The sequence below is a fragment of the Rhyacophila brunnea genome, unplaced genomic scaffold (assembly GCF_057557595.1).
Source record: "Rhyacophila brunnea isolate RB1 unplaced genomic scaffold, BYU_Rbru_1.0 scaffold_15, whole genome shotgun sequence".
Lineage (NCBI taxonomy): Eukaryota > Metazoa > Arthropoda > Insecta > Trichoptera > Rhyacophilidae > Rhyacophila > Rhyacophila brunnea.
In genome coordinates, this window is record NW_028232806.1 from 24,713,956 (window position 1) to 24,739,727 (window position 25,772).

At 32.3% G+C, this 25,772-nt stretch overlaps 1 protein-coding gene across 1 annotated transcript in view; it reads right to left on the bottom strand.

The window, feature by feature from the left end:
* The window catches only part of Mctp (multiple C2 domain and transmembrane region protein), a 253,990-nt gene that overhangs the window by 219,720 nt on the left and 8,498 nt on the right, over positions 1-25,772 (bottom strand). Inside the window, exon 2 of the mRNA XM_085943140.1 lies at positions 18,607-18,775. Coding sequence (XP_085799266.1) covers positions 18,607-18,727 — 121 coding nt within the window. The 5' untranslated portion in view covers positions 18,728-18,775. The remainder of the gene's footprint in view (positions 1-18,606; positions 18,776-25,772) is intronic.

The following is a 25,772-nucleotide window of genomic DNA, read 5'->3' on the forward strand; positions in this document are numbered from 1 at the left end:
CATTGGACAGTAATTATCGTCCCTCAATTTTAATCTTTGTGGATAGGCTCTTAGTGCTCCGTGACCTATTAGTATATGTGTGAGTTCATGTGACGTTTTTATAATATTGAGAAGAGTGATGGCAGAAATTATATTTGGAATAAATTTCCACGTTATTGATCCTGTGGCGGATATTGTGTCTTAGTTTAGTTTTTTGCGCAACTTAGGGGGAAGTGTGTGTAATATGAACATTGAGAGAGATCCTTGGTGGTGCCATGGGGAGTCCATATTCTTCAACTAACGAACGGGCATAGGATAAAAAGATTAATAATTTTATTATGTAATGCATTTATCACAAATGATGTAGATGCTTAGAGTAACCAGATAATAAAATATGGCATGAATGTATTGGCAAGGTGGTTTAGATCCATAGCACAAAATTATAATAATGCCTATGTTTATAAATCGAAATCAATACATTTTTTGGTCCACAGACAGTTCAATAGCAAAAAATTAATAGGCATAAATGTACTTACATATTTATTTCGATATGTTTGCGATGTTACAAAATGTTGACATTTTTTTCTGCCAATGACGACAATGAAATGATTTTTTTGACAATGAGGACAAAAGGGAACTTTAGTTATTAAATAGATCGATGTCATTGATCAATAATTATTGTTAAAAAAGAGGACATGACTGTAATTCGGTTGGATGCGATTATAATATGATATTTCCAGTGGCGGCTCAACGAATTTTTAGGCGGTGGGGTTTACTTTACCCATTAATTATTAAATTTAATATACCTAGGTACAAACTTTATCATAATATTATACATTACATCCCAAGCTAGTAATATTAATATGATTTTTATTAATGGTGATTGAGGGTAATTTTATATTATCAGAATACATATCAATATTTCGAAATGTAATTAACTTACGTCGGGGTTATTTTAATGCATCCGCAGTATGCGTTTACTAAGGACAATGCATTCGAGTCCCGTGTTGAACGAGATTTGTACCGTGGCAAAGGGATTGGACAGAGAGATCACGGTAATCGAGAAATTGACCTTACTAGCTTTCTTAAAACCCATTCGCTGCGGACCTTTTAATTAATATTTAATTAACACATTTAAATAACATGCTAATTATATCAAATGTCATCCTGATGGGCAACGCACCAGTTGCGGTGAATGAATGAATGAACGTAATGAATATTATTTGCAATAACACAAATATCATACTTGTATTTTTGACACGATAGGTATGTGGGGATGGTCCCTACGAACCCCTAAGGCAGAGCCGCCCCTGGATATTTCTATATGTGACCGAAGGGCATAATAATTAGTATTACGTTGAAAGCTTTCCGTGACAGTAGGTACCTACTAAAGATGTAGGCATTAAATTTAAAGTAAATTGTATCCGACATATTGTTTTAATAACTCTAATTGTTTTTAAATACTCGTATCATATAGGTAGATATGCATTTTTTATAAGAAGCATTCTTTACTAAAAGTAAGATCTCTTTAAAATCGAAATTTGTTTGAATATATTCTGCAATTTTGTTATCCGAATCAAGTTTCGAACAAAATTTATATTCAACAAGCATTTCCTAAACTACAAAGTCAGCTTTGTTTGAAATTTGACTCGGCTCATGTATCCACAGGGGTTTTTTTATTGAAAAAAAAACGTAAGCCGCTTTCTAGTACCCCAGAAAAGAAAATGGAAAGTAAAGTAAAATAATTTTATATACTTTTAAGTGGGTACTTTAGAGATCATTACTCATTCTGCTAAGATTTCAAATTATTTTCGCCTCTCTGAGGACATAATCAATCTTAATTTTAGTATATTTATCGGAATAATAATTAAAATTGATTGAGAATACTGTTATAATTTATTCCTAAGAGATTTTTTAGTAAAAAGCTGACGTAAGTAATAAATTTTCCGAAGCGACCTACCGATCCGCATGAAAAGCTCAAAGCTTTTAATTTAAGCCAACAGATGGCACTAGTAAACACAATTTATGAAAATTAAACATTTTTCGTATTCGTGTTTGTAAACATTATTATTATAATAATAGCCAGGCATTATTTATTTTATGACCACAATAATATAAAATATCGGTTATGCAGGTTTTTTTTATTGAGCTTTAATATTATTTTTGTTTTAGAAAGAAACAAGCGTGTTCAACAAATTATTAATATTAAGTAGGTAGATGTGTATTTTTTTTATTGTGTCTTCATATTTATTTACACGTTGTATTATACTATATTATATTATGGAAAAATAATACTATGTAAAATAGCACATTGCGTGTTTTAATTTATTCGTATCGGGGGAAAACGAGGTACCTACCGACAAACCGTGAAAGCTAAACATAATATTTACAAATTACCATTGTTGCGTATGGTTTTTGAATTTTCAACTGCAAATTGAAGTTTTTCATGTCGACTGAAGGCAAAACTAGAGCAAAGCATGCCTCGTTTCCATATTTTAACAATACCGATTCACAAAAGTGTGTTGTTTGCTACTTGTTATATTATACAGTTGCTACATAATATTGCGAAATAGTTATCAGTGATCGACACACAAAGCTAAGCAAGGGTCCAAACGTGTAATAGCTTTATAATGTACATGCCGCATTATATTTTTTTGTAGGTATTCAATATAACATAATATTATATTCTAATATAATATTGTAATAATCAAATAGTATCTAAGATAACAGTTATATTATCTCCAATTATTTTAGCATTTATTGAACTATCAAAACTATGGAGAATTTATAACTCACATGGAAAGTTTTATCGATTAATAAATAAATAATAAAGTTATATCATTTTTCCAATAATTATACTAATAATAAAATGAATATTTTGGTAGGTATGTCTATTTTGTTCTTTTATCAGTGTTTTTACAAATCTCTCAACCTTTGTAGTCTGTCGCCCTCTCTTGGACACTTGTACTATATTTTTAAGCCTTCCCCTACCCACTGGGTTGGGGAAAAAGAGCTTTAAAAATTTCACCGTTTTTTAAGTTACAAAATAAAATTGTAATACAAAATAATTAAACCATAATATATTTGATAAAGTATATACGTACGATTAGTTTCTGAGCTTGATTAAAATTTTATCGACTGTTAATAAATAAAGTTTTTTTAATATAATCTGATTGATAAAATATACATTTAGTACCAGCTATCTATTTTCCAAATTATTTACCACTCATAAATAATAAAATACTGTACCAAAGTGCAACAACGCGACAAAAATGCAATATTAATACACTTTGATTACCAATGAACAAATTGTGCATAATAATTAATTATAATTTTATTCTCAGCGGCGTCAAAATTTTTCTCATTTTCCTGACCGACGTCGAAAAAGACGATTTGAGGTGGATTCGATTAGAATTACGTATTTTATGGTAATATTTATAAAAAAAAATGTGGTTTTTATTATAGTCCGCCTATTTTTTGCAACTAAAAGCTCATGATGGTACCACTGTTTCTACAAAAAAAAATATTTAATTATAATATTTTTATGAATTTATATTGCTATAATTAATTTTATTTTATTCTTTTTATAAATTTAATATTTTATTTTATCTGTGCTCCCCAATGACATTAATATGGACCAAGCATCTGGGAATAAAAATGACACTCACTTTTTTGTCGGGTCTGCCGAATGGCATATTCTGTTCTAACGCCATTACAATAAAGGTGATATTGCTATAAATTCCCGATGCTTTTTGTCGGTCTGCCGAACGGTTCGGTTCGAACAGGTTCGCTCAAATGAACATTGACACTAGAAACACTGTTCTAACGCCATTACAATAAAGGTGATATTGCTATAAATTCCCGATGCGTGACATCGCATAATGGAAATCGCGTGACGTCTACCTATACATGTGCGAATGTCGCTGTGCGTGAATTTACTTGCTAGCTACTGTATTGAGAGCGTTGTCCAATAATAATGTCATTGGTGCTCCCAATGTAGTTTGCAGTGGTGCCTTAAAATTTCATTTTGACCTGAATTGTCCTGTGGCATCAAGGGAGCCCCATATACAGGTTGAGAAATGCTGATTTACGTCATATAGATAACTAAGTACAAAAATAAATATAGTATTTCTTAAAAACTATAGTTTTTTTCCTTTATGTCTGTTTGTTTCATTGTAACTTAAAAACTACTAGACCAATTAATAGTGATGAACTTACAATTTAGTAGAGTTTCATATTGATTATACGTAGGTATACTTAATCAGTGTTGTTCATTTACACGTCTTTATATAGTACTAGCTGAGCCAGCTGGCTCTCGCCAGTCTGTCTCGCTAGGTCTTGCAGACAGCTTTCCGTCATAGTGACTTGGTGTTGGATTTTAATATAATAATTGTAAAGTGTGTATATACGGCGCCATAGTTTTCCCTTCGGGATGGATTTTCATTCACGTCAGATAATTGAAAATTTATCTGATTTGTCAGTTTTACGATATGCATGTCGTCCCTGCCAATACAAATTTGGAGTCATGTGCGTAGTCTATTCTGGAGTATCCATTTCAGGCTGCTAAGCCTAGCAGAACAGCTGGCAATCGCCGATTGCTTCCACTGTCATTTTAATTTTAATACGAGGGTGGGTCAATAAGTCCTTAGAAAAGCCGACAAGTGGCGCGACTAGTACTGTAAGCGGTTTGTTTTCATGCAGCGGCACTACCGATTCAGTATGCTGCGAAGTTTCAATCAGATTGGTCGGGTTGTTGTGTGTTTTTCGTGCATTTAAAAAAAAAATTTGCTTGTGGAAAATGGAAAAATGGAAAATGGAGAAAATTGAGTTTAGAGCAGTTATTAAACATTTTAATATAAAAGCGTTAACAGCAAAGGAAATAAAAAATGAGTTGGATTTAGTTCACGGCATATCTGCTCCTTCACTTGCAACTATTTATAACTGGTTAAATGAATTTAAACGTGGTCGTACATCAACAAAGGATGAACCACGCTCAGGACGTCCTGTAGAGGTGACTACACCAGAAATGATCAATAAAATCCACGATATGGTATTAAGTGACCGAAGATTAAAGTTGAGTGAGATAATTGAGGTTACAGGGATCTCAAAAGGTAGCGTCATTTCTATTTTACATGACAAATTGGGCATGAAAAATATTTCTGCAAGATGGGTGCCGCGTTTGCTCACAGTCGACAATAAACGCAATAGGGTGGTGGCCTCTAAAGCCCTGTTGTCGCTCATGCAACGCAATCCGGATGAATTTTTTCGTCGCTTTGTGACTGTAGATGAAACATGGATACACCACTATACTCCCGAGACGAAAGAACAGTCAAAGCAGTGGATTGCGAAAGGCGAACCATGTCCAAAGAAGGCGAAAACCGTAAAATCAGCTGGTAAGGTTATGGCTACTGTATTTTGGGATGCACGTGAAATTATTTTCGTTGACTATTTGGAAAAAGGAAAAACTATAACAGGGGATTATTATGCATCTTTATTGGACCAGCTAAAAAACGAAATTGAAGAAAAATGGCCTCATTTAAACAGGAAAAAAATCCTCTTTCATCAGGACAATGCCCGTGTTCACACATGTTTACGATCAATGGCTAAAATTGAAGAATTGAAGTTCGAATTGGTCGACCACCCACCGTATTCGCCAGATTTAGCCCCCAGTGACTTTTTCCTTTTCCCAAACTTAAAAAAATGGCTAAGTGGACAACGTTTTTTTTCAAATGAAGAAGTCATCGATCGGACAAATGCTTATTTTGAGGACCTTCCGAAAACTTATTTTTCTGACGGTTTAAAAAAAATTGAGAAACGTCTAACCAAGTGTATTGAGCTCCAAGGAGATTATGTTGAGAAATAAAAAAAAAATACAAAAATAAAAACTGTTTTAATGCTTTTTTCTAAGGAATTATTGACCCACCCTCGTACAATATATGTGTAGGTATGTGCATTTAAATATGATAAATAATTAGACATCTCAATCGTGAATATCATAAATAGCGATCCAATATAACGCGAATATTAATCTCTTTCGGGTCCCATTTACATAATAGAAAAAGGTTAGCAGCATAAAAAATAAATTTAAACATTATTTTGTTTCATTGTCTATAAAAAATAAATGCTTGGAGCCATAGAATATTATTTTAAAAATCATATTTTGTTTTAAAAATTAACCTTAAACAATATAGTTTCCCGGTGCGGGACATTCATATCGAGACAAATGTTGATAAATAATGAAGCAATACATATTATATCTGATAAGAATAGGAATTTATAAGACCTAAAGATGTGGAAACAGCTTAAAAAGGCCTTCATCCAGCAGTGGATTGATACAGGTTGATGACGATAATGACGATATAAATGGGTAGGTATATAAAATCACAAATTTAAAAAAATATTGTAGTTTATATGACCAAGAAGAGTAGAATTAGGTAGATAAATGTAATATCACCGATTTTGATAAATACAGAAATTCATATCACAGAAAAGAGTAGAATCAGGCTAAGGAGGTCTTTAAGTAGTGGATTGGTTCAGGTCGATGATGATGATGATGATGATGATATGAATATGTAAATAAATATAATATCACCGATTTTGATAAATACAGAAACTCATAATATGACAGAAAGGAGTAGAATCAGGCTAGCGAGGTTTTTATTAAGCACTGGATTGTTTCAGGTCGATGATGATGATGATGATAATGATGATAATGAAGATATGAATATGTAAATAAAAATAATATCACCGATTTTGATAAATACAGAAATTCATATGACAGAAAGGAGTAGAATCAGGCTAGCGAGGTCTTTATTAAGCAGTGGATTGGTTCAGGTCGATGATGATGATGATGACGATATGAATATGTAGATAAATATAATATCACCGATTTTGATAAATACAGCAATTCATATGACAGAAAGGAGTAGAATCAGGCTAGGGAGGTCTTTATTAAGCAGTGGATTGGTTCAGGTCCATGATGATGATAATGATAATGACGATATGAATATGTAGATAAATATAATATCACCGATTTTTATAAATACAGGGATTCATATGACAGAACGGAGTGAAATCAGGCTAGAGAGGTCTTTATTATGCAGTGTATTGGTTCAGGTCAGTGTGGTGATGATGATGATGATGACGATATGAATATGTAGATAAATATAATATAAGCGATTTTTATAAATACAGAAATTCATATGACAAAAAGGAGTAGAATCAGTCTATGGAGGTCTTTATTAAGCAGAGGATTGATCCTGGTTGATGATGAAGATGATAACAATATGAATTTGTAGATAAATAAAGACGTATCTGATTTTGATAAATACAGCAATTCATATGACAGAAAGGAGTAGATTCGGGCTAGGGAGGCCATTATCCAGCAGTGGATTGGTTCAAGTCGATGATGATAAGATGGATAGAAATATGTATAATATCACAAATTCGTTAAACCAATAGTAGTAGAATCAGGTTGCGGAATTCTTCATCCAGCAGTGGATTGATCCTGGTTGATGATGATGATGATTATGATGACGATATGAGTATGTAGACAAATATAATATCACCAATTTTGATAAATACAGCAATTCAAATGACAGATAGGAGTAGAATATGGGTAGAAAGGCCTTTATCCAGCAGTGGATTGGATCAGGTCGAAGGTGACGATAACGATATTAATATGTAGATAAATATAATATCACCGATTTTGATAAATACAGCAATTCAAATGACAGAAAGGAATAGAATCAGGCTAGGGAACTCTTCATCCAGCAGTGGATTGATCCTAGTTGATGATGATGATGATAACGATATGAATATGTAGATAAATATAAGTTCACCGATTTTGATAAATACAGCAATTCAAAAGACAGAAAGGAGTAGAATCAGGCTAGGGAGGCCTTTATCCAGCAGTGGATTGGTTCAGGTCGATGACGATAGTGACAATATGAATATGTAGATAAATATAATATCACCGATTTTGATAAATACAGCAATTAAAATGCAGAAAGGAATAGAATCAGGCTAGGGAGGCCTTAATCCAGCAGTAGATTGGTTCAGGTCGATGTCGATAAGGATGATATAAATAGGTATAGTATCACAAATTCGTTTAACTGCTAGTAGTAGAATCAGGTTGCGGAACCCTTCATCCAGCAGTGGATTGATCCTAGTTGACGATGATGATGATAACGATACGAATATGTAGATAAATATAATATCTCCGATTTTGATAAATACAGCAATGCAGCAGTGAATTGGTTCAGGTCGATGATTATGATGACGATATGAATATGAGGATAAATATAATATCACCGATTTTGATAAATACAGGAATTCAAATGACAGAAAGGAATAGAATCAGGCTAGGGGGGCCTTTATCCAGCAGTGGATTGATCCTGGTTAATAATGATTTAAATAATATGTAGGTATAACACCAATTATTGTTGAATACCTTTTAAATATTTTTGGGTTATATGAGCTAATTGAATGTATATAAGTTTCATTGGTTTGTTAAACAGCCATAAAAAATATGTTACGTTATCAAATTTTGAAATAATATTCTATGGTATCTAGTGTTGCCATGTCCACTGAAATTTTAGTAGATCAACTGATATTTTTTTTCGAAATTCAAGAAATCTACTGATATTTGTGTTTCTCCATAATTGTAAATTAACTGATGATTCTTTTAATAATAAACTTGTTATGATTTACGCATGACCTTTTGACATAAAAAGCATTGTAACGTGCGCCATTTTACCTATTAATATCATCATTGCTTACAATAAATTAATATAATTAGTTATAGTTATTCTTATTAGTTTTAAATCATATCTAATAAACCACATTTTTCAAAATCTACTGATATTTTATGAAATCTACTGATTTTTTTGTCAAAATCTACTGAAATTTTAAATTTTGACTTGGGAACACTGGGTTGATCGCATAGTCAGTGTTGCCATGTCTATCTTCTGAATTTTTAAATTTTGACTTGGCAACACTGCAACCCAGTGTTGCCAATTCAAAATTTAATATTTGCAGTGTTGCCAAGTCAAAATTTAAAATTTCAGTAGATTTTGTGAAAAATGTGGTTTATTAGATATGATTTAAAACTAATAAGAATAACAATAACTAATTATATTAATTTATTGTAAGCAATGATGATATTAATGGGTAAAATGGCGCACGTTACAATGCTTTTTATGTCAATTTAGAAGTGTATAACATCAAAAAAGGTCATGCGTAAATCATTTCAAGTTTATTATTAAAAGAATCATCAGTTAATTTACAATTATGGAGAAACACAAATATCAGTAGATTTCTTGAATTTCGAAAAAAAAATCAAAAATTCAGTATTTTGGCAAAAAATATCAGTTGATCTACTGAAATTTCAGTAGACATGGCAACACTGCTGGGTTGATCGCATAGTCAGTGTTGCCATGTCTATCTACTGAATTTTTAAATTTTGACTTGGCAACACTGGGTTGATCGCATAGTCAGTGTTGCCATGTCTATTGGAATTTCATTAGATCTACTGAAATTTTTGTCAGGAAAAGAAGAAATTTTGATATTTGTGATGAACAAAAGTCACTTTTTACATGATTTTTTAAAAGACACTTGTAAGATTGTGTCAATATGCACGCTTTCACCAAACACAATTGTTGAATTTTATACATTTTTGTCAATCTACTGATATTTTGAAGAAAAAATCAAAAAATCTACTGCACCTTGAAAATTTTAGTTGGCAACACTGGTTGATACCTTTTAAATATTTTTGGGTTATATAATGAGCTAATTAAATGTATATAAGTTTCATTGGTTCAAAAAAAATTCATCCAACAGCCGTACAAAAAAAAAAAGTGACTTTGGAAATATTATTATTCCTTGGTTATGTTAAAACGCCGATATTTCGTGCGCCCGCGTTTCAATGAAATGATCAGTTTTAATCGGAATTCGTATAAATGTTATTGTTTATTTGAATAATTATAGTTATCTACGGGTACTTGTTATAAATGTGAGTTATTATATAGTGCTGTGCATTTTTAAATCCTTATGCGACGTAAATAATATCACCTGTGACCTGTGAAACACCAAATAATGACGGATGTTACCTAGTTTTTAAAAGTGATTTTTTTGTGACTGTGTTAAGTTTTACAAAATTGTGCTCACTTCAAATTATAGTTACTCGAATGCATCTGATAAGTAAATATGTGGTGGGTCAATTGAAATACCGTAATTTAGTTTACATAGCGTGATAAATACGCGCAGTATCAAAAGACTTCCTTTCCGTCAGAGGTGTAGAAACTTAACTTAAACAAAGAACTTAATTCATAAAAATTTAAATAAATCAGTTCTAATATGTTTATCGGTTTATCTTATTATGATTAGTTTGTGAAAATCGATTGTATATATCGGTTAAAACGCATTTTAAATTTAAAGCGGCCATCTTTGGTTAGTCGGTTTGAGTGTTGCAAACATTGTGAAAAAATAAATTCCCGACATAATCAGTTGTCAATAAAGTGGCGTGTCGCTAGAAAATGTATCGGGAAATGAATAAAAATCACCGATATCGGGTGGAATTTCGTCAAACGGCTGTCAACTATGGTTTACCGTTATTTCACGATCCGAGAGCCGATTTTTCATTTAAGCCTATTGGACATGACGAATAAGGCACACAATCGCTCGCAAAAACGGGCAAAGCTGTAGGATAATAATATATAGGAGATTATTTGCATTTATAAAGCTCGAGCATGCATAGGGGAAACGTCGATCGGGCATTGCGATCTTTTTAAGTTTTTTTTGTATTATGAAATTACCGCTTTATCACAAGCTTTTAATATTCTGCTGGTATTGTTGTAATTAAACTTAACTAGATTCTACATAATAAAATAATACATTATTACTTATTTAATATACTATACGGCATGGTAACATTATTAATTCACGTTGAGTGACATATGCCACCAAAATGAGGAGTACGGAAGCCGGAAGTTGCCGTGAAAACGCCTGCAGTGTTCAGATTATAATTTATTAGAAATGAGACATAATTAAAACAGGATATATTAATAATTTATTAATAATTATTAAATGTAAAAACTGGAAACACATGATATTCTTATTAGTAATAAGAATTAAAGAATTAAATATAGAGTACATATGGATTGCATAACAAAACTACGGTATTATTTTCGAAATTGATTTTATCGATACGCATTGCAGGTGAAATTTTATTCGCAAAACGCTGTTGATTTATTATTACAACGTTTTTATTAGCTCGTATTCTTGTTTGTCCGGTGGTTGTTTGTCCAGTACAAATCTTGAGATCGATTTTTAACTAACTTCCCGACTAGCTAGACATTTGAAACTTTTAGAATATATTATCAGAACACGATGCCAATGCATTATTTTAATACCTTTAGCCACCTTTAAGCAGAATTGAATTCAATTTAGTTAATTCTGTTTTGTATGGAAAGTTATTTCAGAAAAATCCGTAAAAAGTAAAAGAATATTATTAATTGCTAAGGGGGTGGTCCTAGCAACTAACTTATTAATATATACGTGCGTTACTATGGAAATCAAAATGACATTTAAGTATTCTATATTTGTTTGTTTGTTTTTTATTTACTTCATATCAAGTACAAGTTTGAACATATTGAGCATAAAAATTCAACAGAAAATTTAAAAATGTTGTATATATAGAAAAGTTCTTTTTATCTTGTAATTATTTAATTTTACTGTTGTTCATACACTTCTGCTTGATAATTTTTTTTTAAAATATGGCCTAGGTATAATGTAATAAGATACTTAGGAAAATAATATTATATAATATTGTCAACATGTTACTAACATAATGTGAATGCAATATTATTATTAGTGAGTAGAGTTAATCGGGTGTGAAGATTGAATGCAAATCAGCGTGTTATGGAACCTGACTATGTAGTATATTATGATAAATCATAGTTTTGAGATAATTGAATCAAAATATATTATTTTAAATACTTAATTTATAATATAAAAGCATTCGGTATTCAGAAAAAAACACTGTTCCTTTAATAGTGTTAATTATTACGGAAATCTACTTTCATCTAGTGGTAATGTTACATTACAAATTACGAAATCGGCCCTGATCGCTATTATTATAAATCTGTCGTAGCTAGACGTAAAGTAACAATTAAAAAAAGATCAGGTGGTTTACTTTGTTATATTTAACAAACAACGCTATTAGTTTCAAAGTCGGTAAACTTCATTTTTACTTTTTTAAATCGTGTATGGTATACACAAAATCCAGCTCTTTTTGCTAGTTAAAACGAATTAAATCGGATATTGATTACAAAATCATCAGTCTGAATTTTTTAATATTTTACGACTGACATTATACATGATTTTCATATTTTTTTCTTATGTTAAAGTGACTTATATTGATGATACTGTTTACTAATATGTTTAAAAAAAATCTATAGGTGTGGAGTCATAAAATATGCTTGACAGTTTTTATTAGCGATATATTGCGATTATCTAAAAATGGCGAAATGTGGAAGTAACGGACTGTGAAAAAGCCTCAAATGTTGAGAAACTATATATTACTAGCTGCCCAGGCAAACGTTGTTCTGCCATATAAATTATTTTTAGTAAATATGTTGGTTGTTAAATAAAAAATAATGAATGTATCGTACTTGTGTGGGGATGGGATCTATGACAGAAAGAGGAATGGAGCACTGTAGACGATGACCGCCGATAAAAACAAAAAAACACCAACCATTCATTTTCTCAATTCAAAATGAGTAATGATGTTCATAATGAATGAATTACCTGTGACAGGAACTCGTTGTTCAATATTTATGCAATAACCGTCTTGTCCCTTCCAGAAAATTAGCGGATATTGGAGAGCGTCGTATGAACGGTGTGTGTCAGCGATGAACTCTAGATTATTGTTTCTTCTTCGAATTACGATTTCTGGCGTCGATGTGCAGTCGCCAACCATGATTCCAGCAATGTCGTCAACAACAGGCGCATTAAATCGGCGAACGTGCTCTCCAGCTACTGTTTTATCAGGATTGATGACAATAGCGTGATTGTCACTTTGCAATTCGTGCATGTGTGTTTTGAAGAATTTCAATAATTCATTGTGCTCATTCGATAGGACGTCCAGTATGCCAACGATGCGCCTGGCATTAGGCGAATTGAGGTTATTGTAGCCGCAACGTGCATCCACACGATTGGTGTCCTCACCGCCCATGAAGTAGATTTGTAAAAATGTATATGGTTCGTTTGGCATTGGCAGCAATGAGCCTACTTTGTGGTATACTTGGCCTTTGATTTTGAACGTAGAATGGAATTGTTGACCATTTGCCGCAGTATTGTGAACTATTTCTGTTGCTCCGAACGAAGTCATTTGGAAGCATGAATTGAATGTGCGAATGGACTTCAGGAACAGGTTTGAATCTGGAACCGTGCCGATGAGCAAGCCGTTCAATGGTTCTGGTGGTATCTCAATTTCTGGTAGTTGCACTTTTCCTGATGCGCAACACATCCCGGCTGATGAGCGCATGACAATGGGGACATTCTTTGTCCATAGCACCCAATCAGCACTTTTGGATGAGCGGAATATTCAATATCTGGCTCGTACTCGAATGCAAGACGAAGGAACGAAGCGGATGTAAATACTTGATGTACTTGTTGGCGTTGTCGCTCATTTGCTCTGCGTGTGTTAACTACGAACCGGCGCGCTTGGCTCCGTTCCAATTGTCGTTGTTGATTTCGTTCAGCTCGTGCCTCTTGTGATTGAGATGCACGCAATTGCGACATGCTCATACGCACGTTTTTGTTATTTTGTTGGATTTGTTCGTCTGTTCTTCCTGATCTACTATTTTGCATGTTTGTTGATTTATTCGTTCGACGGCCCAAATGGCCCCCCTTGCGTCTTGCTGGCATTTTGCACTGTAATACACGCACACAAAAATAGATAAATTAAAATAAGTCGTACAAAATTTTGCACGCACTGCGTTGTGATATGCCGAATGAAATGTCAAAATGACGTGACGCTTTTCTTGAATTCTTCTTGGACGTAGCGCCATCTGTCATTCAACAACATAAATAATTTCGTTCTGTTTGAAATACGAACGACGGTTAAATTTGTTCATACAAAAATAATAAAATCGCGATTAAAAAATAGGAGGATGGGGGTAGGAGGATAAAAATTTGGGGTTATAGGTATTTTTAATGCCAAATAATAAAAAAAATACAAAAAGAAATTTTCAAAAAAATAAAAGAAAATTTTTTCTAGACAGAGATACCCTAATCACTTAGCGGTATGAAATATACTTGTTGACCTATTATCATACCTATCAAATATACATAAAAAAATTCATAAAAATCGGTCGAGCCATTTTGGAGGAGTGCGACCACAAACACCGTGACACGAGATTTTTATATATATAGAGATTATTATTATGACCCTTATTTTAAATAAAAAATATATATTTTTTTCATATTGGTTTGTATCTTTCTACGCTCTTTTTACTTCGCACCTAACCTATAAAATGTGTTACGAAAATAAGTGAAATTTAGTTATTATTAATGATACTTATTACAGATTAACCACAAAATAATATACCTACCAATATTCGTGATAATTTTTGAAAAAAGTTTAGTTATAATGTCAGTTCCATCGTGTAACTATCTAGTTAGCAAAATTGACTAGCCTGGCATATTATAGTCTTACCCTGCTAAGGAATTATTAATCCCAACTAAACCCTCAATCTTGACTATATTTGATTATCGCCCCGGGCTTGCTTTGGCACTGGAATATTCTATCTAATCACCTTGCGTTCCACACTTACATACTTGGGAATTCCCATTCCGCTAGTTGAAAAACGGATAAGGGAATAATAGGTAATAGCCGGAAGTAATAACTCCTTATAGCTTTTTTTAAACGTCATTTTACAAGACGAGGGGTAGGATTATGTAAAAAAGGAAAAGGAAATCTAAAAATGATTGAACCGTATTATTTATCAGGGCGTGTTTTATTATTCCGAAGAAATCTTTTTGAAATTGTAAAAGTTCTTATTATAATCATCAGTGAATGAATAACTTGAAAACGCCATGACATGAGGACTACAACAGGCAAGAGAGCTTTTGGGAGTAAAGCACAGAAAAACGTTGGATGGAGAACGCTGGAGAAGCGTGAATACAAAGAATTAAGGACACCAGGGCTTAATTTGAATTTATAGAGAGTAGTGGAGTGATAAATATCATATATCGTGGATCTCTTGTAACTCGACATAATGATATTACAGAAGAAATCAACAAGAGAATCATGTCTGCGAATAAATGCTACTTTGGTCTGTTAAGACATTTTAAGTCCCGCTTACTATCTCGCCGAACTAAAAGCACTCTTTACAAGACACCTGTAAAGCCAGTGCTCACCTACGCATCGGAAACCTGGACATTAACTCTGCGAAATGAACGAGCCCTGAACATCTTTGAAAGAAAAATTCTCCGCCGTATATATGGACCGATCAGGGATGGCACCAATTGGAGGAGAAGATATAATGCTGAGCTCTACGGGCTGTACGAAGATTGCAGCGCAGTTCAATCAATTAAGATCGGGAGACTGCGATGGCTAGGTCATGTGCACCGTATAAATGACAATGCACCGGCAAAGAGAGTGATATCCAGCAATCCAATAGGATGTAGAAGAAGATGGAGGCCAAAGATTCGCTGGTTGGATGGAGCTGCCAGTGACTGCCGTATTCTGGGGGTACCAAATTGGCACACCGGGTTGTCGCGCCCCTGATGATGATGATGATAAGTGGAGTGATAAATCCTTCGAATAAATGATTGTAAACCAAGCGAAGATAAAGTAGGTAAAGCAATATTAGCATAGATTACGTTTATTGGGAAGACCTCCATCAAAAAATCTTAACGCGGTGGTGTCACGATTTTTGTTAACATATAGCGACGCGGTAACGGAGAGGCTGATCTGAGACGCCTGGTAGAGTCGGTCGACCTTCTAACGTTGTCGAAGCGGCACTGCCATTATCTGATTTTATTTAAAAAAAAAAAAAAAAAACCTCTTATAGTACAATTTGATCAGTTGAGAATTTCCGTCTAACTAAGCGGGCAGAACTAGATATAAATTCAATTGTTTAAGTTATAATATAATATTATGTTTTATTTTAAATAGTATATGTCCATAATATCAAATTGATCTCAATTCAATCAATAATACGTAATATATGAAAATGCAGTATTTTTTATTGAACATACGTAATTTGGAATACCTCAGAAACTAACAGAACATATATATATCTTTATTCTTCTTTAATTTGTATGTCTCTGAGGTTTCTAAATAATATAATTGTTATACTAAACAATCTACCAATAATTGGCCATTGATTATATTAACTTGATTAATAATTAATCATAGAAATACATGTCTACTGACGGATAATTTTGTAAATGGATGGTATTATTTAAAACGAAAATAAATTTAATTCCATCGATATAATTGGGTCTTCAAATAGATACGTAGTAAGTATATAGTATAGACATGATACAATAATGTATATTATATATTTTGTATGTTCATAGGTATATAATCGATTAAAGCTGCTAAGCTGGGAGATTTCGCTCTAGATTATATTTTGACAGTGTTTAATATACATGATACTAAGAATATACGTAGGTATGTACATAAGTACATAATATTGTTATGAGACAATGTAAAGGTAGATTGACTGAGTTAATTATAGATAGCTTATTTTAGTTCAATAATATTACACCCAATAAACAGATGAAACAAATCGTCGTTGAGCTATTGTGATAATTTTGGAAAATATATTTTTATATATTTTCTGTACATTGATTTAGTAAAATTATCAATGTTCTATAATATACCAACCATCTTAATTAAATTATGATTAATTATAAAAACCAGCGGTGTAACATGTTTCATTTAAAAAATAGACCGTAATGGCGTAATATCTCAAATAATCGTAGTAATCAGTGTAATCACATTTTACGTGATTACAATAATGTTCGATGATGACGACCTCTTCATTAGTTATTCACAACTCACAAAAAATATACCTTCACATGTGTGCTTATAGACAATAGAGCATTTTTTGTCGCTTCTGTATAATTGAAATTCATCAAATTGAAGGTTTTAGTATCTCAACGACAAAATATTATAGACCATATAGATAGACATTAAAAAACGAGTATAAGCAACGGAGAATACTGGTAAGAATACAGAATACTGAAGTAGGATAAAAAAACGCAAGTCTAGGTTGTTGTCTTATAATGATGAATGATAGCACAATCGCGACATACGAATACAAATCGAGATATTGAACAATATCTCAACTACCTTTAATCAATAGTAAAGGTGATCGACGTTACTTGGCAAAGAAAATGTTTCAAATATGTAACGTGTATGGTATTTTTTTTATTTTGTATGACGACAAGGTGTAGAACACAACACAAAAATTCGCACAGAAACAAAACCTATGGCACATTAACACACAGACAGATTGTCTCATCACGTGCGTATTATTATTAACAATCAATTTTTATTATATTATTATTTAGTGTATTATTATAATGGTGGAGACTTATCTTATGTGTTTTCATTGTTGGCGTTATAAATTATTAAGCCACAATGAATGACTATTAAATAGCCGCTTGTCAAATTCTATGGAACACCATTAATTATTGATGTGACAATAATATGTTTTAAAGTCTATGCTAAGCGTTGCAGAATTATGCTGTTAAAACTATCGGACCATCCGACCTGGTCGCTACAAAAACAAAATTTGTTGCATTTAGAAATTATTGCCAACGTAAAAATATCTTCACTTAAATAGTGCGGTATTTTTGTATTAGCTTTTGTTACTTATTAAACATTGTAATTTTGCCTCCAAATACTCCCCTTTTCCATGGGTACATTTTATTTAAAGTCATGTAAATTTAGTAAAAACACCTCCATCTTGGGTAATTGTTTCCGAAACATTAGCAGTCGTAAAAAAATGATGCTTTACACGAATCCCGTGACACGCCCTATTAAGACCGGGTAACTCGACTAGATATAACTATAACTTTATTACTTAGTCGATTTAGATTCGGTATTAAAAAATGTTAATCCTTTAATTCTCGATGAGTTGAATGAAATGTGTTCTGAATTTCAAATCGTGATAAAATGACAAACCGGCCGAGACTTTGGGACGGACCCTTAAACCGGGACGTGTGGTAAGATTAGTTATAATAGTGATGAAGATTGCTTGTTAGAGGAAGGTAGATAAAAATAATCGTATCCAAAATGAGCAGTAGTTTCACACAGGGGCAGTTATATCTACTTACAAAATTTAAGTAGCTACCTACCAAACTTATTAACATAATTATAATGCTACTATTTGTATAGTTATGAGTATATTAAAATACGACATGCAAAATAGGTATATACAATTTTAAAAGATCACACACAATTTAATATAATATTATAAACAAGTAAATTTAAATAAATAAACATACCCGGCATCGTGACAGAAACCCGAAATCAATCATTTTGAGAAAATTAAATAAGACCTTTGTTTAAAAATTATGATTTATTTAGTTGTATTTAAGAATTACCTTGGATATTATTAGCTCGATGTCTTGGAGACTGAGTGCTTGGGGTAGCAGAACTACTGTGGTCCGAGCTTTGGTCACCAGCGTACTCCGTGCTGCTCCCTGCGGAGCCATCTCTGCCCATTCCCGATATTGAAGGTCTCTCCTTGCTTCTGCTGCGATGCCAGCGGCTCTGTGGAAGACGAATATAAATCAGTAAATACCTACGCAGATATGCTATTATTAATATAAACAGACTTATGCGATTGAAATAGCGCAATTTAGCAATTGCAGGACGACCCAAGAACCACTAAATACTTTAAATACTCTAAATCATTAGATAAGCAATTTGAATTTAGCGTCTGTCCAATTTACATGCTATCTTTTCAATTTGTGTATTGATCCAGAGCGTGGAATTTATGCAAAATATATTTAACGAATGGTTATTTTTTATATTGTAAAAAATCAAACATTTTATTATGTGATTTAATTTATATTATGTACATAATAGCTTCAGTTTTTTTTTTGATTCTGTTTGCTAGATTTTTCGTTATCATCTATTGAAAATAATGATTCTATCTAAACGAAAATAAATTAAAAATCAGTCTAAGAGTGAGGGTAGAGATACTGACCATATAAAATATATTTGCGATTTTATCAAAAAAAAAAACTCCGTCGGTTGGAAATAATACCTGACGTCTAATTTATGGCTTTCATTTTGAAACATCAACGGCAATCAATCAGGTGGCAAGGATTCTTTTGTCTAACAAATTGAAATGAATGAAATATATTATGGTGAATAATGAGAGTGGCGGATGGTCCAGTCTTCCCAAAAAATATAGAAAGATATTGAATTGGCAGTGAGTATGTAAATAATTAATATTATAACACCGCCAATTTGTATTAGATTATAGAACATTAATAGGCTGTGTTGAATCATTAAAATCCGTCTGTTTTCTATTTCAAAGAGAATAGTTACATTTCAAAGATATAATGAAAATGCCACGTCATGTTTCAGTGTTCAACAGTTGGGATAATAGATGCTTTGGTGGGTGACATGATGAACAAAGAAAATATCTCGTTTACGAAGATGACATTAACGATGTGTTTATAATTATTTTACAAGACGTAATACACAATAATATCTTAATCTTGGTTTGACTAATTTCGAGATCGTAATCGATCCAATTAATGAAAATTCACGTTAGCTTATGAAGTCTTATAATCCTGATTTGTAATATAAAATGGGATAACGTAATTAATCAGGAAATCAAATGTTGTAGTTGTTTGGATGTTTTGGGAGAGAGTTTATTTATCGTTACAAGAATAAATAAATACAATGATGATGACAGAGTGATGTTATAATCGCGGGTATGGATGTACTGATGAGATTGGCTATATTATTGAATTATTGACAGGCGATGTACTGAGATGTTAATATAACCGAAAGACTGGACTCGAGTGGAAAGACGGTTGACTGTATCGAGTGACCGAACTCAGGATGAGTGACGAGTTATCGATCATCATTGCTATTTATACAAATGCAGTTCATAATATATACCAAGAGACATTATCGCAAGTAACAAATCATAATAAACCTTATTGCTCTTGATTATGATTGAGAAAATGCTGACAATCACTTCCACTACATTTTTTTGTTTTGACAACAAAACATACTTGTTAAATTGTGTCACTCTTGTAATGCTGAATGGTATGATTGCTACAAATTGTTTATTACGTCAAATGTAATACAGTTGATTATTGAATATCATAGAAATCTACATTAATTTTGGGAGTCACCGCAGACAGATAGTCTACATCGCTACCAAGGCATGGAGTCAAATCTCATGCGTATAACCCTCTATGACATACCACTACCCTGAAATATATGTGCAGTGGGAAGAGTTGAACAGGGGCGGATTAATCCGGCGGGACACCGACGGAAATCCCGGTAGCCCGACGAGTACATTATTTCCATTTTATTTTCCCAGCAACGCCTAAATCGATTCAAAATATGATAACACGCAGTAATTCCTGGCACCTTGTCATAATTTCTTTACCGCATCTTAACCACCCTAGAAAGTATTTATAATAATCAATAAGTAACATATCGAGCTATTAATTTGTGTTTCAACATTTAGTTTCAATTTTTAAGAATATATAATTTGTATACATAATATAAGAATATTATATATTTTAATTTTGACAGAAAATATCCTGAGGCAGTCACAAGTCACCAATTCGCTCTCAGAGTTGGGAGTAGGTACATAAGAGGAGTTCTAGAGAGTGGATAAGTTTGAAGTTGTTGAGAAACTGTTCGTAAAGTCAAGTGACCGTAAGAAACTCATATATATATAATATATGTATATACATGGCGTCCGAAATCATTAATTAAAGAGGAATCGAGAGGGATGAAAAATACAAGAGCTACCCATTGGTTTTCGAATACGAGAAATTCTCGTCTTACGGTACTGGGTATTTTTTTTACGATTTGTTGTGTCATTTCAGGGCATCCGTCGAATAGTTTTGAATAAAATACGTTTATGAATAGTTTACTCCTACACAACAGCATGGTTAAAAGGCCAAAAACAATCAATAAGTAAATTACCCAAGAAATCAACTAATAACTAATAACTCATGTTTTAACTATGTTGTTAATAATTATTATATTATATAGAAAACTTACATTTGGCACAGTTTTTATAACATTATTTTTTCAAAACTCGTCCTTTTATCTTTAATTATTGATACTAGAAAATACTACTTTGTATTGGTCATTTTTTGAGGATGCATCTATACAGCCACATCTCGAAAGCTTCAAGTCTCCGTGACATCTCTTGGTTTAGCGTCCTTACTTCCATACCATAGAACAGAATTGAGAGCACATAACATCGTACCATACGCATCCTCAAAATTCGTTGGACTGACTCGGGTGACAAATGTTCAAGTTCTCAATCGAATGGGGAAGGACCGAGAAGTTCTACGTAGTATCAAAACCAGCAAACTACAATACCTCGGCCACATTATGAGAGGACGAAAATACACCATTCCCCAACTTGTCATTCAAGGAAAGATCAATGGGAAGCGTAGCAGAGGACGGCGCCGCATTTCGTGGCTTAAGAACCTCCGTGATTGGTACGAGTGCAGCTCCACCAAACTGTTCCGGATAGCAGACGACAAAGATAAGATCGCCTTGATGGTGGCCGACCTCCGCTAGGGGATGGCACAATAAGAAGAAGATTGGTCATTTTCTTTTGACACTTATTATTTTGTACAATTATTTCTCTTGGGAAATAGATGCTCTCACGCAAAAATGTTATACTCCTACGCATACCTGGCACAGAGTCATAGTTAATCCATTTTTGTTACATTAAATTTATTACTGATCGGACTTTTGGCTCAACATTTGGTATGCGGAAAAGTTTTGTACGACCTCTGTATAAACTATTGTTTTTATTAGAATAGTGAGATTACTCCATTAATGATACTTTGGTATATGTTATGTTAAATACAACAAACGATAACTTCTTCAAAGATAATAAACATCAAAGCAAAAGTTTCTTAGGGACTTGATGTTATAGTTATATACTATAAATGTAATGTAGATAGATGATTCTCAACCTTTTTCGTATCACGACACACAATAGTAGGTACACACAACATAGGTTATCACTTTCCAAATACGAATATCATTGTTGCGTTCCCTCCACAGATTATTAGACATACTATTTATTGACATACTTTATTATAATATGAAAGCTCCTATACTATTTTATTATTTACAGATGCTCTAATAGAGAGATAGAAAATTCGTTTCGGTAAGTGACATGATATGAATAGCTACTAAAAGTATTAAAATTAAATAAAAACTGGACACTGACGACAATATTATCTCTAATTTTGTGTGTGCGAATCATAAATAAAATTCATCTCAGCAGTAAATTTTATACAAAGACAGTATGTGCGCAATAATTTTTTTTTTTTTGCATAAATCGTCGAAATTTTATGCTGTTACTACCTACCCAACTAAATCGTATACTACTGTCTACAATATTTCTGTGTAACCAGTTTGAACATAATTATGTAGGTAAATTTCTACAAATAATATGCTAGCATACACGACATACATTAGAGGAGACGTTAACCGAAGATTAGTAAAGTTACGTTACCTATAACTTTTGTTACTTGCGCATGTTTTTTGATATTTGGGTCAATGGTCGAAGAAGAGATGGGTGGGTGAGTAATTGCAATTCCAGTAGTTAAAGAAGTTGTCACAATGATAGATAGATTGCTCAAAGAAATACGTGATTGCGAATCATCGTTGAACTAGGTATTTACAATCTTTGATGTGAAAACATTCAAATTTTACAGGAGAGACAAAAAATGCTTTATAAGCACAAAACTGTAGATGGAATTTCTTTTTTTAGAGTCTCCGAATAATTTGATTTATCTAAATGACTCGCAATATGAGAACCACCATTATTTGGTGTTTGTAATAGTTTCAATGAGATGATGTTTATAATTAATCATATTATTTTGATTATGGTGGTATAAAGAATATTAATATTTTTTTCTAAATTATGTCGTCTAATAAACGAATAAAAGAACAAAAACAAACAATTTGACAAAATTGTCACATTGCAAGTTTAAATAGCTCAACGACGACTCTTTATTGCTCATTATTTAATATATAAACATTTCTGTTACAATCGACCAACATTCAGATAATTGAATATTCATTCATCATTACTTATAACAAAGTTATTTTCAATTAAATATCATTGTTTAGATAAAAACACAAATAGTCGCAAATAATAATGTGAAAGAAAGTCACGTTATACTGCAAAATTAAATAGGCCGTCGTTTTGTTTATAAAATAAAGCTGCCAATGCTGAGAATAAGTTTTTCTATAGTTACCGATCCAACCTCATGGAATAAAATGTAGTACCTAAGTATTAGATATTTTTTTTATATACTAAGTTTGATTTTATTTTAATGAACAATACGTACACTATTACAATCAGAGAAAACCAAAATAATTGTAATTAGTGAAATGTATTAAAATGTATCTGTACGAATGTAAGAAAGTTCAGAGAGAAACAATATGCATTATAATAATTATGTACTGAACTGTACTGGGTAACAGATGATAAGACAAAGATCATTCTGGTGGTGACTGACCTCTACTAAAAGATGGCATGATAAGGAGAAGAAGTTGCAATATGCATAGATTACACGATATATTGGGAATGGCGCATTTAAAAAGAGCGGATGAGTTATTATATGAATCAATTATAAAAAATGTCTATCATTTTACAAGAGAATCGAATGAGAGAAGTTTGGATGAAATTTAAATAACTTCGGCTGACATGATATAAAGGCTAATATCGGGTAAATCACAATAAACAATATAAACCCACTCTTCTCGTGTAGGTTTGGTGAATTGATACAAGAATTTATAATTCACAAAGGAACATACTGACCTAAAATAAAATATATAAATTCAATTTTCTATAAATGTGTCACTAAGTTTCAAAACCCGCTCCACGTTGAGAAAATCAATAAAAACTTTTTGAATTAAAAATGTTTTTGAATGTTTTAGTAGTGTTATAGCGGGAATTGATAGACGCATTGATTTTGTTTCATAAATGACAGTTAATCGTAGCGGATTTTGAAAGAAGCGATAAGATTTTCATGTAGAGATTTTAATAACGAATCCAACGATATATATATTATATATCTTAATTATTTCAAAAAAGTGTTATAGCGTGTTTTGAAATTTAGCGACACAAATGACGCCGTTGAAAAAGACGTATGCAGTGGTCGAATTGAAGCTATTGGAACGCAAAAAGGCAAAACCAAAGTTGGACATTTATTTGTACACAAATTAAATCTGGTAACTTCTGCAATTCGGCAACTAGATACCTACATGCTTTCCGAAACGTTCGCCGTCGCTTTTGACAAATTGTGGTTTGGAAAGTTTTTGAATACATACCTATTCGTAGTTTGATTTTAACATTTTGAAAGGCTTTAAACTGTTTGTTAGTTTTTTAAGCCGAAGAGAAATTCGGCGTAGGTATTAGGCGAGTTTGGCAAAGGTTACGGGTAGCTTTTTCATAAACATTACTTTGAGGTTAGCTTTATTCCCTTCACCTTTGATCCGTGAATAATTTATCAAAGTTGAAAGGTACCTAGCCACGTCACTTTAGAGAGGTATAAAAATAAAGCAGCAACGTCTATCATTACTTTTAAATAATGTAGTACCTCTGTACATATAGAAGATCTGAGTCTCATATAAGTAATGAAAGTAAATTTATAGCTTTTTTATTTATTTATAATAATAAAATTACGGGGAAATGCTTTGTTAGGGGTTCCCAATTATATTTTCACCAGAAGCACATAATAAAGTAAAAAATGGGATGGCGGGATTTTTTTCCAAGAAACTTATATAACTTAGACTTATTTAGAAAATATATTATAGTCTAGTCAATAATAAAGTTATAAATCATTTAAAAACAGTTTTTTAATTTGGAATAAGTACTCATTTTTGGGCACGCATTGAAAAATATATTATGAAGCACAAACAACTAATGCATCGTAACAAACGAGTACGTACACAGATTTAAATAGGCTAAATATCTGCATCGTCTTTCCGCTAGGCGGCGGAACTGCTGGTTAAAAAAATGTATGCAGTTTTAAATATTTCTGAAGTAAATTAAATTGATTGTTTATTCATACATAGACCAATGAAATAATTTAATTGCTATTAATTAATTTAAAATATAATAACTTTCATAATATTTAAAAAAAAAATACATTAAATTCACAACTTCGTCCATGACCGCATGCAAAAAAGCTCAAAGGTACAGGTTGGAAATCCCTGCTTACATAACCAAAATTATACTCAATTTTTATGCGTAGAGAGTATACGAGTCATCTAAAAACACTCACTGCCAGAAAATCATTTTCATGCGATGTTTGTGCACAAGTTGAATGGACAAATATTTCCTGATTTAAATGATCATCAGATGCGTGTTCATAATATTATAATGATAACTGTCCGACAGCTGAGTCCACCAACAAATGCAGAATTGCAAATGTGATTGAAGACTAACCAACAGTTTCATAATGTAGAATTGATTTTATTTACAGATTTTCATAATTTGTTAGATGTGGATACCACAAGAAAA